General features: G+C 38.9%; 1 protein-coding gene across 5 annotated transcripts in view; it reads left to right on the top strand.

Annotated features, from left to right (window-relative positions):
• Nucleotides 1-15,273, top strand: part of Otc (ornithine transcarbamylase) — a 127,096-nt gene that overhangs the window by 54,556 nt on the left and 57,267 nt on the right. For all 5 annotated transcript variants that reach the window (XM_052741404.1, XM_052741187.1, XM_052741363.1 and 2 more), the window contains 2 exons: nucleotides 8,886-9,024; nucleotides 10,696-10,777. In XM_052741404.1, coding sequence (XP_052597364.1) covers nucleotides 8,974-9,024; nucleotides 10,696-10,777 — 133 coding nt within the window. In that variant the 5' untranslated portion in view covers nucleotides 8,886-8,973. The remainder of the gene's footprint in view (nucleotides 1-8,885; nucleotides 9,025-10,695; nucleotides 10,778-15,273) is intronic.

The following is a 15,273-nucleotide window of genomic DNA, read 5'->3' as shown; positions in this document are numbered from 1 at the left end:
TGCTTTAGTACAATAAGGGTAAATACTTCGTGGGAAAAATGAAGAGGGGCTGGAGAGATGGCTCAGTCAGTGGTCAGGAGCCTGTACTGCTCTTGCACAAGATCTAAGTCTGGTTCTAGCACAGACATCTGGCAGCTTACAAACTCTTATAACTCCAGCCCCAGAGGGATCCAAGATCCCTAGCCCAAGCAGGAACCTATACAACCATGCACATACCTCTCCACACAAACAAAAATTAAATAAATCCCTTTTTTAAAAGAGTGATTTGAGCCTTGGTTTCAGTTCCCCTGAGCTAGAGCAGGCTGTGTCTGATTGGATTTGGGACTTAGTAACTTTCTGCCAGCACCTTTACCTGGCTAATTCGAATGTGGGTTTATCACCCCCAAACGGGACAACGTTTAACAAGGACCAGAAATAAAGAGGTGTGTATCTGAGTACATTCAATGTGGCCCAATTGTGGAGCTCTTGCGCTTTTCTCTAAGTCTTACTAGCTTAGGAAAGAGGTGTGGCAATTTCATTGTGTAGCCAAGGCGAGTTCTATGAGTTGATAATAAACAGGATAGAAATTAAACTAAGACCATTGTGTTTTCTTTCCTTTTAATGATAAATTTTCCTGGTTAGTTCTTGATATCTATGAAAAACAATGTTTTCCCAAGCGAACATTTCCTGCCCCACCTCCTGGATAGAACTCAAAAAGGGAATGACTACGCTAATGAACTTTCAATGGTATAAACAGTATGACTCCCTTCATCAAGTGAGGTACATTTAATCTTAATCTTTTTTCAGGTCAGTAAGTCAAGCCCTCACATACCAATGTCTCAAAATGTAGCATATCTATTTATCTACACTTTTTGGCACTGAGAACCATGGCAACTTATTCTGTCCAAAAGAGGTTTGTGGGTCACTATTACCATACTTAAAATTCTACCATCTTTGTGCTGTGGACACACATTGATCCCACCTGTTTTTCCCATCAGGTTTTTTCGATCTGGGCATGTGACTTAAAGAGATATGTTTAGGATGTACTCTCATTTCTGAATACATGCCCATTCATTGTTCTCAGTAGATTAAATCCTGTCACAGAGTAGCTTAGTCCTAGGGGAGTTTCAGCTTTAGCAATATCCTAGGTCACAATTAATTATTTTCCATGCCTCACAAGTCTTTGAGTCGACTCCACATGAAACTGTAGAATAAACAACTGGCTATGGGATTGTTGATTGTGCCTCTGTTTGAAAGGCACTAATTATACAGCCAGAGCAACTTAATGAAGAATAATCTAGTGACGTAAATGCAGAAAATGGTTGTAAGGAAAGAACAAAGTCATCTGTGAGTAAGTGATACTGACTATGTACTTGATATTAAAGATTTCTGAGAAATAATATACAAATTGAAAGTGCAAAGGATAAACCAATGTGAGGAAGGAATATGGCAATTCACCAAAGACTAGAAGAGAGCTTTGCTCTGTTTGGGAAGATTTATGATAAAAAAAAAATCAAGCACTGTGAAAACTGCTCTTGATAGATTTTACAAAGGAACAGAGCATTTCAATTTCACTATTTCTTTCAAAATTGCAGTGTACTAAAGATACATCTGCTGTGATGTTTTTGTAATCCTCTACACGTTTATTGTGGAAAATATGAGAACTTTTAATGCCTTGGTGATGATTTCTTAGAAGTAACAGAATAATAGTGATTTTCCCACTAATTGTTAAGCTTGGTGTGTCTTGTTTCAGATTTAATGGTTATTTATAATCTGACACTACCATGCCGAGGCAGAAAACACTCTTGCATGTTTTCTAAAACAAGCTTTGGAGGATCTTACACTATGTAAATCAAGCCAGCCACAGAAGGACAGCTACTTCATAATTTCACATACATGTCACATGGAAAACAGTCCAGTTTAGAGAATCAGAGACTGCAGCAGTGGTCATGAGGCTAGAGAATGAGGCAGATGACTATAAAGTTTTAGTTATGCTACACAAAGAAGTCCTGAAAGCTCTGTGTGGTGCAGTGTTTGTAATTACTACGATGGTATATCCTACTTCAACATTTGTGAAAAGACTAGATTTCCTTATTGCAGAAGAAAGGGAGCCTTCAGTCGGGAAAGGGTATCTGCTAATGGTTGTTGCTAGTACAGTCTCTGGGTGATGACAGTCAGGGCAACATTATCAGCTGATGCTGTGGAAAATCTAGCTCGTGGCATAAAGAGAGTCTTGTGTCCCTCACACTTCATGAGAAGAATTAACAGTTTCTACTGTATATAAACTTACAAATTAAAGGCTTTGACCAAAAGATAGTCAAACATGATGTTTGTCTGCCAACTTGTATATTTGTACTCAAATCTTCTGTCAGTGGAGAAATATCAATATCAGCATCTTCCAATGAGTCTCAACAGGAGGACACTGACCCTAAGCCTTAACATGGGATTTGAAATATAAGAACAAATATGAGGATGACCTGGAGACCCTATCCCTCCTCCAACCTGTCTTTTTGAAAAGAGGGGTAATAAGATCTAAAAGTTAGAAGTTTTGAATCACTGAAAGGCATTGGTCTTCCTTCCTGTTTCCTTTCATAGAAATCAGGAGGAAAATTTAATGTCTTTGAACAAGAATTTGTCCTTTTCATTTCCAATTCTATTTCATGAAACTCAACCAGAAAAATACAAATCTAAAGTCTATAGTTATTATTATTATTATTATTATTATTATTATTATTATTATTCCTCCAGAGGCTTGAAGAGGGTGCTAGATCCCCTGGAGTTGTAGATGTTTCTGAGGCACCACATTGGTGCTACAGATCTAATCCAGTTTTCTAGAAGATCAGCCAGCACTCTTAAATGCTGAGCCACCACTCCAGTCCACTCTATGGCTTTGTTGTTGTTTGTTTAATGAAACTGTGGATCATGTGAGTGCTCAGGAGTTGGAAAATGGATACCAAAGTCCTTCAGAGGACGGTAGTAAGAGTGAGGGCAGTGAGTCCTTTAGGGACACAGGCTTGGAACCCCAGCTTTTATGTATTCCAAAAGTAACCAGAAGACAGAGCTTGACCATCAAGCCTAAAGTAAGGCCTTAAAATGAGCCCATGAGTTTGTTTCCCTGTTGTTGGAAGATGTGAATCCAACAGCTATAATGGCACTTCCCATATTCCCTGAAACACAGGGGGTAGGGTTTTCCAACCGAATATTTTTTCCTTTAAAAATAATGTTGGAGGAAGTCTCAGGCCATATAATGGTAATGTATTATCATAACACGTGAAGTCAAAAGAGTTTATCATCTATAATCATACATTGCTTAGATTATATTCCAGAAGAAAATGTATTTTCAAAACTGCCCTAAATGTGAAGTGGTAAAGATTAAGCTGCCACACCTCTATTCAAGACAGATTTAGAAAACCTATTTTATAGAGCTCCATGAGAAAGCTGCAGTTGACCTTGGAACTGCATAAATATTAGTCAAAGCCATACTTCTCAACAGCATCAGTGCTTATATATGCCATGTGTTTGTTAATATTATCATTAATTAACATTATCAGAACCAAATGCATAACCAAATTCATTACGTGAACTCCAATTTTCTATATAAATATTATGACTTAATGTTATCCAGTGGATGATTAACTAGCATGGAGACTAAAATTGTGAGCATTGCACACAATTTTATATACTTTTAACTAGGATTCCAGTAGAAGGGAGGAAGTAGCAGTCTGTTCTAGAAACTTCTTAGTTAACAAAATGTTTTGCATATTTAAAAATTATTTTTAAGTATTTTTTATTCTTGTTCTTTATATTTACTCTCAATTTTTTATTATGCTTTGTTATATATAATCTATTATGCTAGCTCATATATTATAAATAAGTATATGTTATAGATTTATATTCAAAATTTTTATGAATATCTTTAAATTTTATATGCATATGTGTGTGCCTGAGTGTATGTATGTGCACCACATACATGCAAAAGCCTGCAGGAGAGGACATCAGATTCCCTGGAACTGGAGTTACAACATTGTGAGTGACCATATGTGTGCTCGAAACAAAACCAGAGTCCTCTACAAGAACACTATTAACCACTCAGCCATCTCTCCAGCCCCATGTTGAAAGTTAGCTAGAAATTCGAAGACCACTGTTTGAAAGAAATTCTTATTTGTGTATTTTGTAAAGTTGAAGAGTCTTACATCTATGAAATAGGAGTGCAGACCAAAATTTTTTTCCACACAAAAACTGAAAAGGTCAGTTTCTTTCTATGTGTAGTGAAATATATTATTAGTATCTCATATTAATATAGCCAACTAACTAGCCAACCCACCCACAAACTCTCAATCCTGGTGAAATTACTCTTCTTTATCAACTCAAAATTCTGAAACATATAGTTCCTATCATGTGTTCTGAAAAAAAATGTACTCACTTATTGAACTATAGATGAACAAGTTAACTCTGCTAGAAAGTCATTTAGTGAAATTTGTCCAGGTTATCATACATCATAAAGTGGAATCAGCAATTTGAGTGATTTGTGATTTTCATACCCATGATCACGTTACTACTGCAAAAAGATATACATAAATCACAAAAGAATATATACCTAAATTCTTTCCTTATTATAGAATCCAAGCATGATCATTTTGTGATAGTATGTTCCTAGTAAATCAATTTCCCTCAGTTTATCATCCTTTCTAATTACTACTCACCTTCTAGTTATTATTAAATAAAGGTAACACTGGGAATAATTAAACAAAACCAGCCATTTTATACAGTGATTACCTCAAATAACAGGAATCAACACAATGCAACAGAATGCTAAACTAGGTATATTTCTGTCTTAGTTTGTACCCAGGCCAAGCCAAGTAATGACTTTACTCTCACTGGATCAAAGTGAGCAGGCAGAGCCCACAAAACAGACTTGCAAAGAGATAGACAGGAATCCACTTTATAACATATGTTATCAATAACGTAATATAAAATAGGTTATAGAAACCAAGCCAGGGGGTGGAGATTAACAGAGGATTTTTTAAAAAGTATGGTAGTCCAGCCATCTTGACAGACATCAGTCACAAAAGCCAAGATAAGGAAACAACCTAAGTGTTCATTAATAGACAGATGGATTAAGATGTGTGGCATATATACATACACTGAAATATCATTTGTCCTGCAAATATCCAAGGAACTCTGGCATTTGGGACAACACAGGCCAACTGAGAATACTATATATAAGTGAAATAAACCATAAATAGGAAAGACATACCTCAGGATCTTAGTGTATGTGGAGTGTAAAAGAGTTTAACTCAGCTGGGCAGTGGTGGCATATGCCTTTAGTCCCAGTATTTGGGTGTAGATGAATTTCTAAATGGTCTTATTAAATAAAAAACATGGAGCCAAATATAGGGGTGAATGCGTTAGAGAGATCAGGGAAATAGGGAAAGCCACAGCCAACCTTACTTCACCCACTCTGCAGCTTCCAAATGCGAGTTACTTCCTGTCTACCCACACCTATATGCCTTGCTGTTCTGCCATCTGATTTGCTCTCTCCGTTCAGCTACATCACTTCCTCTTCCTACACAGCTCTGTCACTTTCTGTCAGTCTGTACAGACCTCCAGACTTCCATGGTTAACTAGTGTTGGAATTAAGGCATGTGCCACCATGCCTGGCTCTGTTTCCAGTGTGGCCTTGAACTCACAGAGATCCAAACAGATCCCTGCCTCCCAAATAATAGGATTAAAGGCATGTGCTACCATTTCCTGACTTCTTTGTCTACTTATAATGGCTGGCCTTTTCCCTCTGATCTCCAGACAAGCTTTATTTATTCAAGCACAAATAAAATATCACCACATTTCAGCACAAATAAAGTATCACCACATTTCAGGACAAATAAAATATCACCACATTTGGGAGGCAGAGGCAGGAGGATCTCTGTGAGGTTGAGGCCAACCTGGTCGGCAGAGCTAGTTAATTTTAGGACAGCCAAGGCTACACAGAGAAACCCTGTCCTGGAAAACAAAACAAAAAATTTGGGAGTCGAACAGTGGTTCTCAAGAGATGAAGGTGAGAATAGTAGATGAAGAAATGAGAGATGTTGATGAAAGGGTACAAAATTAGTTAGGCAAGAATAATAAGTCCTGGAACATACACATACACACACACACACACACACACACACACACACACACACACACACACAGAGAGAGAGAGAGAGAGAGAGAGAGAGAGAGAGAGAGAGAGAGAGAGAGAGAGAGATTAAAGTAAGTAGTGCTGACTAGTTCACTGCCTTGATGGCAGATTAAAAGAGGACTCTAATAGAATGTAGTAGAAAGCCTTAGTCTCATCAGGTCAAGCAATATGGAGTGCTTCCCATGAGAGAGGATGGAATAAGAAAAGAACTGGTAGCATGGCATTGTTTCTGAACATGACAAGAGATGTCCTGGAGAGGTGTAAAGATCTCATTGGGGTGGTGGTGGCTGAGGACATATTTTTATTCACATCAAAAACTGTTCTGAGAGAGTCTCTTGTAGCTAGAGTTTTCCTGCCTGGCCCACAGTCAGGACAAACCTCTCTCACCTGCCAGTCCCATAGCCTCTCAAACCCGACCAAGTAAACACAGAGACTTATATTTGTTACAAACTGTATGGCCATGGCAGGCTTCTTGCTAACTGTTCTTACAGCTTAAATTAATCCATTTTCATTAATCTATACCTTGCCACATGGCTCGTGGCTTACCGGCATCTTCACATGCTGTTTGTCATTGTGGCGGCTGGCAGTGTCTCTCTGCCTCAGCCTTCCACTTCCCAGCTTTATTCTCCTCCTTGTCCCGCCTACACTTCCTGCCTAGCCAATGGCCAATCAGTGTTTTATTTATTGACTAATCAGCAACACATTTGCCATACAGAACATCCCACAGCACTTCCCCCCCCCTTTTTTTTAAAAGGAAGGTTTTAACCTTAACAAAGTAAAATTACATATAAATTGGGAATTTGGGCGTACCTTCTCTTACTATTTCCTGGTGGAGGGGGGCGCTGTATCTTATGGGGACACAAAGAAAATTTTAGGATCATGGAGTAGTCGGTGAGGCTGTACCGTCTGAGCCAGTTGCCTTGAAACCATTCTGGATGTTGGATCATCTGGGCCATGGTGTCATCGGAGACCTTTCAGGGGGTCTTGGCTGGTCAAACCTGATGTATCTTAATCTGGAACAAATCCATAGCCTCTGGCTTTCTGTGGGAACAAAAGAGACTCTTTTCCAAAGCAACATATCCTTATATCCAAATTTTGAAGTCAAGGTATCTTTAAAATATATATTTTGGCATAACTCAACAGCTTTTACAATCAAATGTTTTTCTGCAGTTAAAAATCCCAAAGACAACACAATCCAGATTCTCTGTGTAATATTCATCTTTACGTGGCTTATTTTTTATATTAATTTTACTGTCTCTTTAAAGACTTTATTTTTTTAAAACTATGTATTTGTTTATATAACTGTATATATCACCTTTTTTTGTCTCTTTCAAGCCTACGTATATTTTACACACATTTTAAACTATTACATCTGAATCTGTCTTATTGTGAATCTATTGCTTTAAACTGCAGCAGCTGTGGCTGCTGGCTCCGCCCACCTCAGCTTCCCAACATAGCATTCGCCAGCTCTGGGAGCTATCGTGGGGTCTATGCTTTTAGCCAAGCAGCGTGTAGCCCAGAAACCTCTCTTCTTGTTTTGTACTAGCAAAGGCTAAATCCACCATGCAACTTAATGTGCCACTTGCAGAGGCCTCATTCCCGCCATACTGCAGGTCGAGCGCACATGCCAGGAACCCACAAGTAGCTCAAACAGGCAGCTGCCACTCATTTGAGAGAGATAATTAGGAACTGTTTTTAGCTCTGTTTTAGAATCTTTTTTCTCAGTTTTTAGGTGGAAACTCTTGCCACCACATTGGATGCCATTTGTAGCTAGAGTTTTCCTGCCTGGCCCACAGTCAGGACAAATCTCTCTCAGTCTCTCTAGGTGACTTTCATAAATACAACACAAACAGTTGCTCTCAAACACCTACATCAATACCAGAAAGCTAGAACATAGGTAGATTTGCTCTTCTGTTGACCTCACCTTTAGGGACTGAAGGCAAGGAGAGAGCAGCCTGGTTCTGGCTTGTCTTCCTCCAATAAAGGAGACCAATCTTAATCAGATATGAGCTGAAGGCAAAGGGTGTCAACTTGCAATGAATTTCCCAAGCTAAAAAGTGCTTACCTTTGTTATATTGTTATTGTTTATTATTTTACTAATCATTATTTTCTGGTGAAAAAAAAATGACCAGAGAACTTTAAAAATTCTTTCTGCAGTACTAAAAAAGCTACAGGGCTGACTGTGTTTTCTCCTAGTGACAAAAGGAATACAATTCTTCTCCAAGAGATCCGAAAGGAGTAAACAACACAATTTTCTGTTGTGCATTATAAATCTTGCTTGCACAGATTTCAATAAGAGTAGGTAAGTTTTGCCTAGTGCATATTATGTTGAGCACTGGTTTACATGACTTAAATAGTTTCACTTTCACAATGACACTATAGAACTATTACACTCATTTTGTTGTTGAGAAACATCTACAGAAAGAAGCTGGGTAACTTGCCTGAAGTTGTATAATTTAATAAGTGGCAAAGCTACCCATCCAGCTAATTCAAGTGTGTCAATTTCTTTCCACAAATTCTTCTTTTCTCTCAAACATAACAATTACTGTATATATAAAATTGAAACCACAGCCATATCAATTTTATTAACACTTTGCAGAGAGACATGCTATACTATGTGATTTACTATGTTTGATTTTGAGAACCGGCCAATGGACCACCCCATAGCATCATTTTCTTGAATACATATTGTCCTTTTCTGTTTTTTTTTTTTCTTCTTTTGTAGGTGTGGGAAGCCGGTACAGAGCCAAGTACAGCTGAAAGGCCGTGACCTCCTCACCCTGAAGGACTTCACCGGAGAAGAGATTCAGTACATGCTATGGCTATCTGCAGATCTGAAATTCCGGATAAAGCACAAAGGGGAGGTATGTGGCATTTCTTCTTTCTTCTCTTCCGTTACAAACCAATAGCCCTTTTGGAAGCAGCTTTCCTAAGGCAGAGGGAAACAAAGTACATTAACATTCCTGAATGTTAGCTAAGCAATGAAACCTCACAGGCAAGGTAGTTGATTAGCACCGAGTGTGCAGGCTTGTAAACAAGCATGAAAAGCAGTTATTCTATGACAAGTCCTTGCACCTTTTCCCCCAGCTGAATGCCGAACTTCATTAGTAACTGGATCTGAAGGTGAGCTCTCATTGTCTAAGAAGATTTTGTTCTTATATGTCCCTTTTTTTCTCTGTATTGTATCAGTTAAAACTTAAAGGTGGGATGTTGGTTTTTAACAATATATTTCTGTTCTGGATATATATCAGATATGTCATCATTATAGTAATATTCACAATGATAAGATTATGTTTTTAAAAGCATTCCAATTATAAAGGAACAAGTAAATGCTAGCCAAATAGGGGAAGAAATTGAATGTGGTGCTTAACTATGGGAATTGTTCTGAATTTTGAGCAATTTATGCTTCAAAATGCTTAATTCAGTGAAAGCAGATTTGTATTATGAATTTATTCAAAAGCTCTTTGTTTGTTCGTTTGTTTGTTTGTTTCTGAGACTGGGTCTCACTCTCTAGCTCTGGCTGACCTGGAACTCACTGTGTAAACCAGACTGGCCTCATACTCACATAGATCCACCTGCCTCTGCCTCTCCAGTGCTGGGATATGTCACTTTACCTGGCTCAAAAGCATTTTTAAATAATATTTGGTTTCAGGCTGAGGAAGTTTGATATGATTCTGGCTTTCTTATCTAGTTCACTAGCTCTCCAAGTTCTGAAGAGGTCAGGCAATGCTCCAACTTCTACGTGCTGATGTTCTTGAAATAGGGGAAAGGCCTCCTTAGGTTGCAGACCTTTGCCTTTTCATGCTTTGCTGACTGAAGACAAGAAGACCAGAACACATCCTAACAGGAAGTCTAATAACCCAAGAGGAAGGAGCAAGAGCTCCACCTAATACTCAGACTCCCAGAGCGTTTTCAAATGACTTCCAGGAACAAAGCCTTTATGTATTCTCATGAGGGAGGCTGACGAATATGAAGCTGAAAAACTGGGGTTCATCAGTGTCCTAAGAAGGACTCTTAGTGTCCCATGTTGTGACAGAGTAGGATCTTACTAGCTGAGAAAGTCCCTCTGAATGAACCATCTTCAGCACCACTGAAAACTGAATGGGATTGCAATAGTGTTCAGTAAGATGATGATGGCTTCAGTGTGAAATAGTATGCTGTGGATAAGCTTCCAGACTGAACCCAGTAATCAATATATGCCAGGCATAGCGACATTCATCTGTAACCCTAGGCCTTGAAAGATGGAAATAAGAGGATCAGTAGTTCAAAGCCTGCCTCTGCTACACAGCAAGTTCAAGGCTACCCTAGGCTACACAAGAAACCTGTATCCAAAAATAGTCTTAATTCCAAATTCCATGCTAATAATCTGTGTATATTGAATGTGAAACACCTTTAAATTCAGTTTTTAAGTAACATTGTGACCATTTACTCAGAAGTAGTAATTAGTTGATTTGTATTTTTATTAGCATTTTTTAAGACAATCCTTGGTATTGGATATTGCATTTTAATTGTAATTTTTGTCCTTGGTTTTTCAGTATTTGCCTTTGTTGCAAGGGAAATCCTTAGGAATGATTTTTGAGAAAAGAAGTACTCGAACAAGACTGTCCACAGAAACAGGTGAGTCCGCTGACCAGCTCACACTTGTGTTGAAGAGCGAGCTGGAGGATGGGCACTTGGAAGGCTTAAGTCTCTGGGGAATTTTTTGTGTCTCCTTAGCAACCATGGAGAGCAAGTGTTTCACTGGGGGCAGCAGTGCAAGGGTGTCCTTCAATTCTTGCAAAAGCTATAGGCAAAAGATCAGCTTCATCTGTAGGAATCCTGTAGAAAAAGTTCACTGGAAACTTCATATATGGCTTCACGTTTATGGCAACATGTAGGCAGGCACAAACCCCAAGACCCCAAACTCATGTGAGAAATGTGTCTATTTTTACTTGTGAACATTTTCTTCTGTGCCATTTCTATTAGATGGTGTGAATTTAACCTCTTCCGCATTAGGCAGTGCTTATTTGTCTCAGGGTTTATGTTGTGAATATTGGGTCTCCTTTACCTGTCTCGAGTTATACCTAAGCCCTGGTAGATGTTTGAATGTCTGGACAGCTAGGGATCAGCGAGTGTGCTTGGTCATCAAGGTACCACTATCTAATGTTTACACTGGAGCCTCCTGGGACTTTTGTACCTCTACTGGCTCTGCAGTTTGCTGCAGGGTTTGTCTCACTCTGGTTACAAGACCTTATTAAGATTCCCTTGGTTTAGCTCCTGACAGTGCTCCCCACATCACAGGAACAGAGATACCCTAAGGCCATCTTTATCCAATTGTTCCCTTCTCAAAGACAATACAAGGGAACTCTAGAACACTTACTGCCTCTCAGTACTCTGTCTTAAAGGCAGAAAGCAGATGCCCTCAGCCAGCACCGGAGTTCCTCAAACTCAGATGAGGGTTTTATGTTCCTCATTCCTTGGAATGCATGCACAGTGACAAAGGTTTGCCTCTTTCTATTACTGCTTCCTCTTCTCTTGGGCTCTCCTTCTTTCCCTTCTAGGTTCCTGCACTAGAGGTCATGTGAGGAAAAGACTAGCTAGAAGCAAACCCACTCTGACTTCCAAATCTAGTACTACTGTCTGTGCCTAGACTCTGGGCAGTCAAAACTCTAGTTGTTTTCATTTTCTCTAAAGCTATTAACTCCACAATGAGTTTAAAAAAGTTTATCTTGAAACATACAAGCCACAAATTACCTCTTCTCTTTTTCTCTGTGTTTTTTCTCCATCAGACCTCCATTCATTCAATAATGTGACCCAAATGAACAATCAGAGTTGAGAAGGAAGTACCATAAGAACACTGACTGATTCGTCAGTCCTCAAATGCCTTACCCTACCTTACAGGCATCAGCAAGCACTTTCTCAGGCTTTGATGTGAACTACTACTCTATTTACATGTGATTTGGCCTCATAGTGATTAATAATGAAGTTCACCAAATATATAGCCCCCCCTCCCGCAAAGAATTCCACAAGGATTAAGTGACCTCCAAGTTCACTCAGTAAAAATTGCACCAAGATGCAGATCTCAAGACCACTTTTCTTGTTAAAATACTTCCCTTGCCCCTTGAGAGAGGGAAATGGGAAGAGGGAAATATGTAAGATGTCACCTAATCTTAGAAGTCCTAGGAAGGAAACAGATGGCTCCATTTTTCTCTTTAAACCTGGCTCCTGTAAGACATTTCTTTGGCATCTGATCGATAGTGGGGAGAAATGAATAAACCTGCCAGTCATTCTCAAACTCTGTTTCCTTCCAACACTGATCTTCTAGGAATCTGGCAGAATTTTATTTTATTTTATCTTTTTAAAAATTTTACCATTAGTACTTAAGAGAGATAGTCTTTTTCCAAACCACCGAAAGAGTTAGTATATAAAAACTTTTCAATTTTTAATTTTTAAGTGAATATGTTTTGGTTGTTCTACAATTTTCTCTGTTTAAATATTATACTTGTTATTGAAATATCCCTGAATAGTTTCCTCCATAAAGACGTATTAAAGCTATCATTAAAGGCAAGAGTGGGGCTATAACACGGTTTTGGATAATGACTCCGTGACAAATGCTCCATATTAATTATATGGCTCACCTCACTTCATCCTCATGACAATGCTATGAAAGTAAGATGGAGAAGAGCAGGTTGAACTAGGTTTAGGAAATGGTCCAAGTTCATATAGCTAACATATGGCAGACATGTGATTGGATGCAATTATTAAGCTTATTTTAAAAAAATATCTAGTTTAATTGAAGCATGAGATGGTCGCATTTTATTCTCGTGAAATTGTTCCTACAAATGGCACTGAGCATTTTGTTAGGTGACAATTGTCTCTAAAGAAGTGCTCTTTACAAAATTGTACAAAATTGCAAACTCTATCAACAAATGCATGGGGACAGGAATATTTGGCCTTTAAAATTTATGGTTCACAGAGTATTTGTCATTATCCTCAGTAAATCCCTGTGGGTCTAATTGGACATGGCATGCTGCCAACCAAACTCAGTAACAGACAAATCAGAATGAGAAGTTGCCTTAAATGCTTGCAGAAATGACAAAGCCATGGCAAAGCAGTTCTGCCGTGTAATGTACATCCTTGGGGGACAGACTCCAGGTTCTTGTGTGAGCACTTTGTCACAGCACTGCATTCCATCTCTGTATGTGCATAGTAACCGTTTCCCCTTGGTATACTTTTTCAACAGGTACAACATAGGTCCTTGGTATCTCATTGTCCATTGCTGCCACAGAATTGTACCATCCCCTAGGTTGAGGCGATTCTTATAGTATAGTCCATAAAAATTCTATCTTAAGCCTGAGATTCAGGGATCCAGCAACATTTCTACTCATTTCACGCAATAGAACATGATTATCCACCCATATTAATTGTTTATGAAACATGTATATTAAAGTCTAACACACTTACGGGAAAGTGTACAGATCACGAAGTATATGATAATTCAATGGATTCTTAAAGTAAATACTTAATTGTAGCAAATACCCAAGAAAGCAGAATGTTAGTAGGACTCAGAAGCCTTTTACATCAACTTTGTTTTTCCTTCAAGGTGCTACTCATCTTTCCAAGGGTAACCATTATCTAGGTTTCTACTACCACAGATGAGCTGTGCCTGTTTTCAACCTTTATATTAAAGGAGCCATTCAGCGTGTGCTCTTTTGTGTCTGGCTTCGTTGCTCTGCATTATATTTGCAAGACAATGTCGAGCTCTCTGTGTGTCGTTTTAGACCATTCATTCTGCATCCCTCAGTGTATGGCTCCTTGGCAAACCAGGCAATTCTCCTGTGTATCTACTGGCAATTGTATTCTTTTATTGCAAATTAATTGAGCTGATAGACAGATACATTTTTTTTAAATCTTAGTAAATGCAGTAGCTGAGAGAAAAACACACAGGGAATTCCAAGTGATGGTTCTTCCGATTATTTAACATGAGCATGTCACTTCAAGGTGAAATTGAAGTTGGTACTGTAGCAGCTGTTTCAAATTCATCATCTTTACAGAGATTCAAATACAAAAATTGGGATTCTAGTCTGAAGCTACAACATCAGGGCACAGAGAGGCTAATGACTACCAGAAAGAGGCATCAGATCCCTCCTATTTCTACTGAATGGATTCTACTTATTTATACCCTTTGTTCCAAAGCTCACAGGGATATGTAAAGAAAACAAAGATAAGCATAAGATTTATTTTATTTTCTCAAACAGAAATTGAGAAATTAACAGGAGAAAACCCAATGAACGAAAATATCCGGGATGACAGCAGGAACAAATATAAGACGTTAAAGGATTTGTCTGAATGAAGGATGGAGGGAGAGACCCATCCTTCTGTCTTCTCCTCTGCCATGGCCACTCTTAGCGCTTTTCAAATCCTCTAACACCCCTTGAATACCACATCATCACCCAGTCCTGATAAATTAGCGAATAGTTGACGAGCCTTTGGATCAGGGTCTGAGTTCCTTTTTGACCAGTGAAGAAGAGAGACCCCCTCGCAGAAGCAGCATCCGACTCTGCTACTTTTGTGTCAAGCTTGACACAAGCTAGAGTCATTTGGGAAAGGGGATTCTCAATTGAGAAAATATCCCCAGAAGATTTGTCTGTAAGCAAGTCTGTAGGGCATTTTCTTAATTGATGACTGATGTGGGAGAGATTATAGCACCCTGGGCTGCCTGCCAGTCCTGGGTGCTATAAGAAAGTTGGCTGAGCAAGCCATGGCAAGCAAGCCAGTAAGCAGTGTCCTCTCGTCCTCTCTGCATCAGTTCCTGCCTTCAGGTTCTTGCCCTGTTTGAGTTTCTGCCCTGAATTCCCTCAGTGATGGAATGTGTGACCTGAGAGTTCTAAGCTGAAATAAACACTTTCTCCCAAGTTGTTTATTGTTATTGTTTTATCACAATAAACAATAGAAACCCTAACTAAGACAGACCCCACACATTTGCTCTTTCTCGTGAGCCGCTGGAATCCTTGATTCCTGCTTTAAAGCACTTCTAGTGACCTTTCTTCTGACTTCTACCAGCCACATTCATGCTGGATGGGAATCTACTTTGTAGCACAAGGATGAAAGTGTAAGGACATTAGATTAGTCCC

Source organism: Peromyscus californicus, unplaced genomic scaffold (assembly GCF_007827085.1).
Source record: "Peromyscus californicus insignis strain IS unplaced genomic scaffold, ASM782708v3 Scaffold_10__1_contigs__length_136768540, whole genome shotgun sequence".
NCBI classification, from domain to species: Eukaryota; Metazoa; Chordata; class Mammalia; order Rodentia; family Cricetidae; genus Peromyscus; species Peromyscus californicus.
This window is presented reverse-complemented; position numbering and strand designations above follow the sequence as displayed.